This window comes from Neofelis nebulosa, chromosome 5, assembly GCF_028018385.1.
Source record: "Neofelis nebulosa isolate mNeoNeb1 chromosome 5, mNeoNeb1.pri, whole genome shotgun sequence".
Lineage (NCBI taxonomy): Eukaryota > Metazoa > Chordata > Mammalia > Carnivora > Felidae > Neofelis > Neofelis nebulosa.
The window spans coordinates 74,849,126-74,861,860 of NC_080786.1; the positions used below are offsets into that span (position 1 = coordinate 74,849,126).

Consider the following 12,735-nt stretch of genomic DNA (forward strand, 5'->3'; position numbering starts at 1 on the left):
GAGCCTGGAGCCTGCTTCCGATTCTGTGTCTCCCTCTCTCTCTGCCCCTCCCCCGTTCATGTTCTGTCTCTCTCTGTCTCAAAAATAAATAAAACGTTAAAAAAAAAAAAAGAATTTCCCTATATGTTCACTTATTCACGAGACAAATATTTAAAGCGCTGGTAATACTCCAGGCAATTGATAGAAAATGAAATTTAGTGTACATTAGAAGAGAACAGAAAAATACACTTTGCAGGGCACCTGGATGACTCAGTCAGTTAAGCATCCGACTTCAGCTCAGGTCATGATCTCACAGTTCATGTATTCGAGCGCTGCATCGGACTGTGTGGGTTCAAACCCCAGGACGGGGTCTGTGCTGACAGCTCAGAGCCTGGAGCCTACTTCAGATTCTGTGTCAACCTCTCTCTCTGACCCTCCGCTGCTTGCACTCTGTCTCTCAAAGATAAATAAACATTAAAAAAATAATTTTTTTAAAGAAAAATATACTTCGCTTCTTATCGTGTCACCCAACAATTGATCAAATGTTTAAAATCTATAATAAAGAGAGTTTGTATTGGAGAACTAAACAACTGATTAGGGAAGGTAATTCATTTATAGATCTCTGTATAGTTAAGTTAAACCTAATACAAAAAGTTTTCATCTTTTGTTTATTCTTAAACCCCTTCTTGCCTAACCTGGGACTTTACTCCTGCAATTATCTTTTCACCTTCCTTCTCATCAATCTGTCATCCTCTATTAGATCATACTAGTCACCATACAGACATGTTCTAATATTTCCCATCTTCTAATGAAAATCACAGTTCCCTGAGCTACAGATTGCGTTTGCTGTATTTTTTGTGTATTTTCAGAGCAAAATTTGAAGAACTTATCTTTTTTTGCTGTTTCTACTTCCTGTTTCCTCTTCTCCCTTGAACATACTCCTGTGGGGCTTTTGCTCCCAGCACTCTGTCAAAACCATGTTCTTTATGGTCACCAGCCACCCCTACATTGTTAAATCCAAGAGCATTTCCCAGCCCTTATGAACTCAACCACTGGGCACAATTTACAAAGCCTTCCTACCTGCCGTTATCTTCTCTCAGCTTCTATAACTTACTTTGGCTTCTTTACTGACTATTCCTCTTCACTCTTCTCTTCCTACCCTCAGAATCAGGGCTTCCCACCTTCTGTACTAATGATATTTTGAGCCAAATAATTTTAATTTTAGGGGTTCATCCTAGGAGTTGTAGGATGTTAAGCAGCATGCCTAGCCTCTACCCACTAGATACCAGTAGCATACTGGTAACATATCTAGCATACTAGATCCCTTTCTTACACCCACACAAAAATAAACCCAAAATGGATGAAAGACCTAAATGTGAGACAGGAAACCATCAAAACCCTAGAGGAGAAAACAGGAAACAACCTCTTTGACCTCAGCCACAGCAATTTCTTGCTCAATGCGTCTCTAAAGGCAATGGAATTAAAAGCAAAAATGAACTATTGGGACCTCATCAAGATAAAAAGCTACTGCACCGCAAAGGAAACAATCAACAAAACTAAAAGGCAACTGACGGAATGGGAGAAGATATTTGTAAATGACATATCAGATAAAGAGTTAGTGTCCAAAAACTGTAAAGAACTTGCCAAACTCAACACCCAAAAAACAAATAATCCAGTGAAGAAATGGGCAGAAGACATAAATAGACACTTTTCCAAAGACATACAGATGGCTAAAAGACACATGAAAAGATGTTCAACATTGCTCATCATCAGGGAAAGACGAATCAAAACCCCATTGAGATACCACCTCACACCAGTCAGAGTGGCTAAAATTAACAACCCCGGAAACAACAGATGTGCGGATGTGGAGAAACGGGAACCCTCTTGCACTGTTAGTGGGAAGGCAAACTGGTGCAGCCACTCTGGAAAACAATGTGGAGTTTCCTCAAAAACTTAAAAATAGAATTACCCTATGAGCCTGCTCACCTAAGCTGTGTCCAGAAATACAGTGTCAAGTGATCTGCCATAACCTCTGGTTGGAATGGTTTCAGAAGACAGTTGTGATTGAAGAGTTATCATTTTTATTGTGTGACATGAATAAAGTAGTCACTAATAACTATCATTCTAACTAAAAACATCCTGTGTCACACAATCTCAAAGCCATCTTTGGGTTTCTAATCTGATAATGTTCTCCAAAGGATCATTTTTACATGACAGTAATAAACATAATAATGCTTTATGTTTTTTTCATAACCTTTAACCTTTAACCTTTCATAACCTGCTTTAACCTTACAAATGTAGTCACAGATTTCAAATGTACCTGGCCTACATAATGCAAGTGATTTTTAGTAAGGAACGAAGTTATGTGGCTTTTTTCTTTTTCCTTATATCTGATTTAGCATCCTATTAATACTTAATGGAGTAATGGTTCTGTTTTTTGTTTTTTTGTTTTCTGTTTAGATGTTTGGAAACTGGACATTTGGCACCTTGGTTTTCACAGTCATGGTTATTACAGTCACAGTCAAGGTATGGTGCAGAAATTAGAAACATGGACACATTTTGTATCTGTATAATTCAAAGTTAATTTTCTTTTTTTTTTTTAACTGTAGGTTGATATGTTTGCCTTTTAACTTCTCCTTTTTTTAGTCATGAATAATTTCACTGATTGCTATTTTAATATTTCATTTTAATTTTTATTAAAAAACATTTAAGTTTGTTATTTTGGAAAGCCTCAGCTGATGTTTATGGTCAAATAAAGGTTAACCTCACAATATTCATCTCTGAAATTTCACTTCCCTATATATAATATTAAATAACCCAGGTTGTTTTAGTCCATGGAGTAGAGAATAAAGTATTCAATAAATTTCAGTGCTACTTCCTCATAGAAGAAAAACATTATAAACTTGAAATTATTCAATTTCATATGGACCCTTTCATTAATATTTATCTTCTGAGGGACTTGCCATAGGCACCTTAGGCACTTAAAATTACTACATTTTATTCTTATATTTCATCTATGAAGTTTAATTTAAGTAAGTATTATTTTGTATTAAAGATTAAAAAAAATTTTTTTTAGATGGCTTTGGAAACCCATTTTTGGACCTGGATCAACCATCTTGTTACCTGGGGATCTATTATATTCTATTTTGTATTTTCTTTGTTTTATGGAGGGATTCTCTGGTAAGTAACTATATTATATTTTAATTATATTGCTTCAACTCTATTTATTATGATAGGTTATATTATGAACAAATTCTGCTCAGAACAATTTTGAGACCCTATTCGGTAATAAATTTGCTTCTTTCAGTTACCTTACTGATAGGGAGAAGCAAAATTAACAATTACTGAATATATACTATGTTCTAGTGGTTTTAACTTGATATTATTATCGCTATTCTTTCAATATGGAAACTGAAAACCAAGATAACAAAGGTTAAGAAGTAGCAAAGCTAGGGTTTAAACCACAGTTGTTTTACTGTACACTTAGTGTTCAAATTACACTAACCATATTACCTCTAAATTATCAGTGTACATAATATAAGTCACATAGAACCATTATTTTTATGAATGAGTTAACTTCTTTTTCAAAAGTAAATAATATGCTTCGTCTTTATTGGTAAAATCAGATATTCTGTCACTCTGATAGATTGAAAATTAATGCCTCTCCTAAGATTCTTTAGTGAGTGAGGATCTAAAATCTCTCCTTTGGAGAATTACATTTGCCCGCTGTGTCTTTGATGCCAGTGTCAGGCAGAAAACTACACAAAGTAGCCAAAACATCTTGGATTAAATATTAACCTCCATTTAGGATCATACAAGGATACCCTTATTATCATCTAGAATGTTTAATTTTAATCCTCTTTATTTTTCCATTTCTTTCTGTATCTCCCCATATTCTTTTGAAGTGATCTATACAAAAATTCCAAAAAGAGTATGTCGACTATACCTATTACTATGTAGAATTTGTAATTGTGAGTGTATTTATTGTAAAATACATTTTTAGAGAAGAACTTCTAAGAAGAGCTTTTCAGCCTAGGATTTGAGTAATCAGTATTTAGTTGCTTAGTGGAAAGTATTTTGTTACATACTTTTCCTTGCTATTCTTGGTCTCATAAGTCTGTATTACTGCATAATTCTTTTGATATCCTACTGCTCAGGTAGAGTTACCTAGTCAGCTGCTTGTCACCTTCCTAATAATAAAACTATAGTTGTCATTGAAAGTAATTGAATTGGATTTCATTTTTAACAATTAAAGTCTCTCGTTTTATTACATATGCAGTTAATTATACTAATTCCAAATTTTGACCATTTTCCTGGAGTAATCTTAAAATTATGACGTTCATAGTGGATTTACATGATGCTTTGATTTAAGAAATTGTCTTACCAGTTTTCTACTTAAATGTTTATATTTATTTTTGAAAGAGAGAGAGAGGCAGAGTACGAACAGGGGAGGGGCAGAGAGAGACACACACACACAGAATCCGAAGCAGGCTCCAGGCTCTGAGCTGTCAGAACAGAGGCTGACACAGCATATGAACTCATGAACTATGAGATCATGACCTGAGCTGAAGTTGGTTGCTTAACCAACTGAGCCACCCAGGTACCCAGTTTTCTATTTCTATTAAGCCTACCTTCTTTCTTTGCAGGCCATTTTTGGGCTCCCAGAATATGTACTTTGTATTTATTCAGCTCCTATCAAGTGGTTCTGCTTGGTTTGCCATAATACTTATGGTTGTTACATGTCTACTGCTTGATATTGTGAAGAAAGTATTTGAACGACAGCTCCATCCTACAAATACTGAAAAGGCACAGGTAACCACTTTTTATATACAATACCTTTTTAATTAGAGGTCTGTAATGATGAATAGCTGTCATTATAATTTGCTTATATCACAGAATAGGAAATTATCCATTCTTGTGTCAAGTATTTCGCAAAATAAATATTATTATATGTGATATTTTTTAGTTGTTTCTTGTTTCTATTAATTTTGACTCCTGGCAAATTAAAATTTTCTTAAATTATACTGTTTATTAACAGAGCGCTAGATTTAAATAGAAGACTATCAAGTTATGTCCAGATAAACATAATAAATATGTTTTAAATAACATTACGGCATTCTATCAGAGATCTATAATTGGGATAAATCCATGTCTTTTAGATACACATTAGAATTCTAGTATCAGTTTTTCTCATGACTTTGTTTTCAACAAGAGTCTGAAATAAGTTCTTTAACCTAAATAATTTTTACAGAATGGATTTTTATAAAATATATTTTCTTACTAAATGCATATTAATAAATGTTAACAATGTGTTACATGGTGTTTAAGAATATAGTCTTTAGAGCCTGATAATTCTCAGTTCAGAACCCAGTTCTACCACTTGGTAGCTCCGTAACTTTAAGTCTCCCTTTCCTCATGAGTAGTAAAATTATGATAGAACTATTTCATTACCTTTATAATGAGGATTAAGTGAAATAATGTTCAATAACATAGTAGATGCTCAGGAAATAATAGCTATTTAGTTGAATGTGCCATTTTGTATATTTGACTTGTACATGGTTGAGACTTTTTCTGCATATTTGCTACACACTAAGCAAATTTTGTTGTAAATTTTGAAAATTTAGTTGTGTATTCAAAAATAGAATGATTGCTCCCTAAGCATGTAGTGATCTGAGGTGGGTTCCTAAATGATGTATTAGCTTTAATTTCAGTTGATCATATCAACATTTCTTTAGCATTTCTTTGCTTTGGTAACTAAGTCCTAGCCAATATACATTTTAACTCCATTGAAACAGCATAGGCCTCTGAAGCCTGACAGACTTAATTCAAATACCATCTTAACCATTTATAAAATGTGTGTCCCTAATCAAGTCACATCCCTAAGCCTCAATTTCCTCCTCTGTAAAATCAGAATAATAATTACTACCTTACATGATTGTCGAGATAATGAATATAAAACACCTAACCCTGGGCCTGTACATAGTGAGTCCTCAGTAAAAGCATCATAATTATCAAGACAGTGAGGATGTTGCTCTGTGATACTAATTTCCAAATGGGGCTGGAGAAATTTGCATAATTGATTACTCTGTGCTCACATAGTTACATCAGCTTGGAGAAACTTTTCTATTCTGCAGTATATTCCTTAAATATATATCAAAAGTTTGTGTATCTTTTTTCTAATCTTCAGACATAAATATTTATAGTAAGAAAGTATTAAATGTATTAAGTGTATTAAATACATTGTCTATTACACTTTTTCTAGACCTTTATGGATAACACATTTGTCTTCCCCTCTTGGCCTATATAAAGTTATATTTCACCAAAATATATTAACGACACCACTTTTAAAACTTAATTCTTTATAAAAGTAATCAGATTTATTTACATTTATCTTTAGATACATGAGAATATGTGTATTTATAGAGATTTCTTATGATAATAAAAAGTGATATTAGTTCTTGCTACCTTTTCTATGGCCTCTTTTTAAAGGATTACATAGGAAATATTTGTCACCTAAAAGTAGACCTTTACACCAGAAAAAGCTAGAAGTATTTTATATATATTTTGGTTCTTTTACCATAGGTTAAAATCGATTAAAAATGGAACGTGGGGTAAACTAAACTTATTTTAAATGGGTGTGTAATCTAGTACAATCTCCCTTTTGCACCGCTAAACTTAATTTTAAATGACTTGACCCGATGTTCTATTGTGGTCCAACCCAAAGAGGAAATGTTTACTTCCATTCAGAGATCTTCTAACCTGCTGGGGGTTTTTGTGTTTTTTTTGTTTTGTTTTGTTTTGTTTTTGCTGAAACAGTATATGGTTATTCACATCCTATGTGTGACATTATTCCTTTGCTACAAGCAGTAATCTTTATTATTTCAGACTTATACCATTACCACTGATTTCAAATGATGAAGAAATGGTTAGAAAATTGTCAGACACTTCATTGTTTGCCAAAAGTAGCAAGAAGAAAAAACCATAAAAAAAAAAAAAAAAAAGAGTTGTCAGCATTTATTTTGAGCTTTGTTTTTCTCCAGAATAACCATGTGGTATTAAGAATGAAGAATAAATTCTCTTGATTGCAGAGCCAACAGCCCTACAAATGTCAGTCATGTATGTGTACCATGTATATTTCCTATTCTTGGAGGAACAGATGTCTTTACAAAGATTGTCCTGTGTCTGTCTCTTAGTTGATGATTACAGCTCACTGACTTGTTGTATGTACCATCCCTTTTCTGTCCACTTATAGATGTACTCCAACACAGTTGCTTTAAGTGACGAGTTCATCGCACTGCAGCCATTGTCGAGGGCCAGGAATCAGCTGAGCAAACTTAGGTAGAGTAGGAGGAGTAGAACCTTGTTAACTCTTCTGCATGCTAAAGGTCAATTAAACAATATTCAAAAGATGGGCAGAGGCATGAAATAAGAGTGGGGTATTTTTGTTAGCACAGCTCTGTATCTAATTTGACCTTTATTAATATGTATATTAAAACTTAAAATATATATCCATTTCTTCTTTGAACTGAAAATTCAGATGAAAATTCAGCATAACAGGACAGAGATCTGTACCTTGTTACCTATGGTACACCTTAACTACCTTTTATAGTACAATTCTGATGCTTCTGCTTGTCATATTATTTTCATAATTAAGGATGCTCCTGCATGTTGAGTAATTTAAGCTACAGAAATTCATCATAAAGTTTAAAGTTTTTTTAAGTTTCAGTTACTTGGAACTGAGAGTTGCCCATTTTTTATCTTGCCTTAATTTGTGCTGTAAATACATGTGTGTGTTTGTCTTTGTACACTGTAATGGCTGCTGAAACATTTCATATCCTTGCTACTGTTTAGTGCATCTATAAATTGCACAATATATTTTGTATCTCATATATATATATGAGATACATATATTTATCTCCACAGATCCATTCTGTCCGTTACCACAAAAATAATAATATAGATGTCTTTTTATAGAAGAGAATGAAAGTTTTAAATCCTGAAACTTTTGATAATTAAGTCACCAGAACTATTTATTGACTTTAACTCCAGTCTGATTTGAAGAGAGAAAGTCATATAACTAATAACTAAAAAAAAAAAAAATTTTTTTTTACTTTTGGCACTTTTCAGTTTCTCGCCGTCAGTATCTTGTGTATTCTTAATATGTTTTTTTAATTGTTTTTTATTTTCAAAGTTTCTAATCTATGTTCATTTGATCAAGCAAATGGCTTTGACAAAGCAATGCTTAAGTAATGGCTTTTATAACTCTGAATTCATAATTTTGAGCTGTTCTAAAGTTTTATCAAACTTTTTGATTTTATTATCTTCCAGATTTTTGATATATTCTACTTTGAATTACAAAGGTGTAATAATTGTACATGAATATAAAAATGGGTGTTTAAGTGGTAGTCACCTAAATTTTATGTTTAAAACAAGAACTAAAATCAAAACAAACTTGAAGGTTTGCCTTCACCTTTGGTTGAGTCAAATATGTATAACACGTGTTATCCATATGTGCCTTTCTGAAAACAGTGGGTATTTATCACATTTTTGAACATCTAATTATTTAACTCTAAGGCAGTAGGAGAGCTTGTTACTTAAAAGAACACTCTGACAAACTCTTTTGTTAAGTAAAGATAAGTTTTGTTTTGTAAATAATCTTGCCATTTTTATGAAATCGTATTTTCACATATCATGTTGGCTTAAATAAAGCCATGGTTTTTTTTTGTTTGTTTGTTTTTGAGCAATAATAGACTTAAAAACAATTGGGTAAGGATATCGTAAATTAGAGAGATCCCAGGTTCTGTAACAATGTGCTAGGGTAGTCAGCTTAACATTCATCTATGAAAAGAACACAGTGAGAGCAGGTATATGATCAGGTAGCCTTTGCTGCAAGCCACTCTCCAGTCAGATGGTGTAGCAAAAGGAAGAGCCCTGTTGGGAAGACAGCAGCCCTAGATGTTAGTGATGCCCTTGGCACTGTGGCTTATGTGTCCTAACCTAATTAGTTCATCTCTGAGTCTCCAGGTCCTTTACCTGTCAGATGATCATTTTATGTACTGTGGTCTATTTACTTATTGTCAGCATCAGAAAACAAAAAGAAATACTATGCTCAACCAAAGGCCAGGCAGAAATACCAGGTGTTTAAATGAGCAGTGAATGACCACTATGTGGGCATTTGCTCCTAGCTGCATGAAGAACAAGTGTTCATATACATCTATCTGCTGCTGCATCCTGTGAATTTTGAATACATCTTGTTCTTGAACTGCATTAAATAGTTTTTCTGGGTGTGATCCATGGTAGCTTAATTGTTTACTGTTGTGACAGAAAAGTTGTGCAGATATAAAATATCTTTAAGAGCCTTCAAATCTTTAATCAAGTTAGTACTTCTTAAGAACCATTAATACGAAACTCTTCACTTTTTTTAATGAAAGAAAACTCATTTTGAGTATTTTCCCATCCCTTATATTATAGCCAAAGCTATAATAATAATAAGCTGTCTTTACATAAGCTTATTGTACTCTTGAAACCAAGGACTTCTGCTTCATTTTTTATATATGTAAGACACTCACCATAGCATTTTTTTTTCCACAGAAATAATTATTGGTCAGTCCTAAGACTGAGAAAACACATAGAAATAAGGAAAATTTTGTTTTTTATTCATTGAGGACATCTTCTTGTAATTTAAAAAAGATTAAAATTAGCATGGCTATAGGCACATACTCCTGAGAAGAATATAGAAACAGCAAAGAATAAAAATTTGTGTAAATTAATTAGCACTCACTAAAAAAATATATTTCAAATTAAAGATTAAATTAATTTTGTTAAAAAATTAAATCAAGCCCCCTGCCCCTTACCCACATGTCTGACATTTGAAGGCCATGTGAATGAGCCTTCTACTCTGCTGACATTCACTTGGAGTAGAAAAGTCTTTTAAGAAGGGAGCATAAGGGTTGTGAAAGTGGGCATACGTACCTTTGCAATAAGAACCCTAAATCTTGGTGACAAGGAATTTAATAGAAGGAGTTGAATTTCAGTGAAGGAAATCTGGTTTTAAATTAATTTTGTGCACTGGAAAATCATGGCTTAATTTTGTGTGCTTTGTTGTATTCCCCTAAAGAAGCTGCCATTAGCTCTCTTTTGTGACGATAAATGAATGTGGTGTTGTATGAACATTCATTTGTGCCTCGCAGATTGCAGACCCCAACTTGCTGTTTTGATTCTAAACCTATTATACAGTGAGAGTATTGTTCTGTAATATGAGACTTGTTGCTTTTCTGTCCTTCCAGATGGAAGAAGATAAGGGTTCAGTCAGCTCAGCATATGAATTTGCTGAAAGCAAGCACAGAGGGGAGGACAGTAGGCACCTGCTAGCTGAGGCTTGCAGCCAGCAGGACAGTTCTTGCGTGCACTAGGTAGTACTGCGCTGGACCTGCCTGGGGACATATCCGCTAAGTTCTCATGCTTGGGGCATGCTGTGGGAGAACTGGCCTGACTCCTAGTTTTTATTTCACTAATCCTTCATTGTTCCTCATGTGTTTACTGTTTTTGTTGACTTGTCTTCCTTTTTTGTGATCTTTACATTTTTTTATGTCCATCTCTGAATATTTTACTAGTCTCTCTTTGGAGTTACAGTGTTAAATCCTACTTCACCTCAGATTCTAACCTAGTAAGGTATTCTCACAACCTATTCAATAAACTATTCCTTTTTACTTCTTTTGGAAGTATGTCATGCTATTTCTGTTATTTCTGAAATCAGTTTTCCCATTTGAAGTGGTAGTTGTGCACCATTTTATGCATCTTAATATAGTTAGACACCAGATTACTTGTCTAGGTCTGGAGTTAAATGATCAGATGAGTGAGTGCTTAGAGGTACTGAATAATTTTCTGTTGACCGATAGTCCTCAGATTCTCACTTCTTTTCATAAACTTTCCTGGTTATATCTTTGTCCTAAAAAAGTATGAATTGATGAGGACTTGATTCATTCACCTCTTGAGGAGTAAATCCTGACAACCACTTCTAGACCTAGTTAGGATATGCAGAATATTTTGATTGGTAGTAATTATGGAGGATAAAAATTCTCACTACTAATAATTATATTTTTACTTGGGTTATTTGCCTTTTATATATTTTAATTATTGGTCAAGAAGGTACTATTGTCTCATTTGGGATAAAACCTCATAAATGGTGAAACTTTAAAACAAAGCTACTTGAAAATTATAAATCTTAACTGTACCATGGAATCAGACCATAGAACAAGTACGTAATTTCAAAAATCTGAATTATTCTGGGAGACATATTTTTAAAGTTAGATTACTTTAGTGAACTGCTCTAAATGAAAAATGTTGATTAATTATTTCATTGTTATTATTACTATTAATTGAAAAATTCAAAACAATTCTCAACTTTTGTTTTGGGATGCTCTATATAATTATTTTTGGTATATATTTATCTGGTATTCTGCTTTGATAAATATAGAAAAATTCTTAACTTTTAAAATATGCCCTGATTGAGCCACAAGGAAAACTCAGCTGACAAGGTCTCTGGGTAAAGAGGAGGAGCTGGCCTGGATTTATATTATGTCCTAGATAATCTACAAAACAGATAATCCACGTGGGACCTGATTAGACTAAAACTATAAAATTATTCTTGTCCTTTGTGATAAAAGTTCCCCAAAGGTTCAAGTGGGTATTTCATGAGACATGGATCTAGTCTGCTTTGCTTTCATATGTCCGTTAAAATGTATGATACAGTTGAGAGTTGAGTTCTTAGAATGCTCCTAATAACAGGGCCTTGTTATGATTACTTTTACAAAGGGGTGATAAGTGAGTTTTCTCATCATCCTGTGATAGTTGGTCTTTCTTCCTGTAAACAAGATGATAGAAGAACACTGAAACTGTGAATATGATTTTAGTAAAATTGCTGGGGGTATTACCCTGATCTGCAATTTTTTTTTTTTTTTTTTTGCATATCACTTTCATTGTTGAGTGAAATATACCTTGAATATTTTTCTTATATAGTTTTCTGCCTTTGGCATGTATTTTGAGATAAAAATCACTTCAAAAAAATAAGCATTATATAATATCCCTCTAATGTTTTTTCTGCCTTGAAATAGCAGTTGTTTTCCTCTAATCAAAATTTGGTCAGCTTTGTCAGATCAGGCAGAGGATGATACTGAGCCCTAAATGTTGTCATGGGCTAGGGCTTTCTAATCATCTCCCTCCCTTCCACTGTCACCTGCCTCCTTGGCTTCCATTGTTTTGTCATTTCTCTGTCACTGGATTCCTGGCCTGTTCTGGATGCTCTCTTTCCAGCTGTGCTGTAAGGATGTCAACAGGATGTTAGGACTATTGACCTTTCTCATTGTGCACCTGGATGCTTAAGCCCCTGCCTGAAACCTGCCACCACCCCAAACAAAAAAACATTTTAAATAGTTTCAGCCAACAAGTCACTTTCCTCTTCTGTGACAAAGATGCTTCTAGCACTGTCTCATTTAATTAACAAAGAAGTGAACTACAAAGGAACAGAAACCTTAATGGCCTGTATTCAGTTGTTTGCCACTAAAAGCTACACTATTCTGAGTGAGTAAAATTTCTGTGAGGAAACAGAATTGAACATTTTAAAAAACAAATAATACTAAGGCTGCCGTGAGTAACAGGACCTGGCTGCATACCTGATAAGTACAACACTTTACAAAATTAATGTTATTTTCAAATCTGTGCTGACTTATTTGAGCAACTTTTTCATCTGGAGGTTGA

At 33.6% G+C, this 12,735-nt stretch overlaps 1 protein-coding gene across 8 annotated transcripts in view; it reads left to right on the forward strand.

Moving 5' to 3' along the window:
• Positions 1–12,735, forward strand: part of ATP11B (ATPase phospholipid transporting 11B (putative)) — a 127,226-nt gene that overhangs the window by 103,209 nt on the left and 11,282 nt on the right. For 4 of the 8 annotated variants that reach the window (XM_058730611.1, XM_058730606.1, XM_058730607.1 and 1 more), the window contains 3 exons: positions 2,440–2,505; positions 3,056–3,159; positions 4,626–4,791. In XM_058730611.1, coding sequence (XP_058586594.1) covers positions 2,440–2,505; positions 3,056–3,159; positions 4,626–4,791 — 336 coding nt within the window. Of the gene's footprint in view, positions 1–2,439; positions 2,506–3,055; positions 3,160–4,625; positions 4,792–7,231; positions 7,318–10,265; positions 10,392–12,735 lie in introns of all 8 variants that reach the window. The other 4 variants (XM_058730608.1, XM_058730609.1, XM_058730610.1 and 1 more) reach the window with 3 other exon arrangements.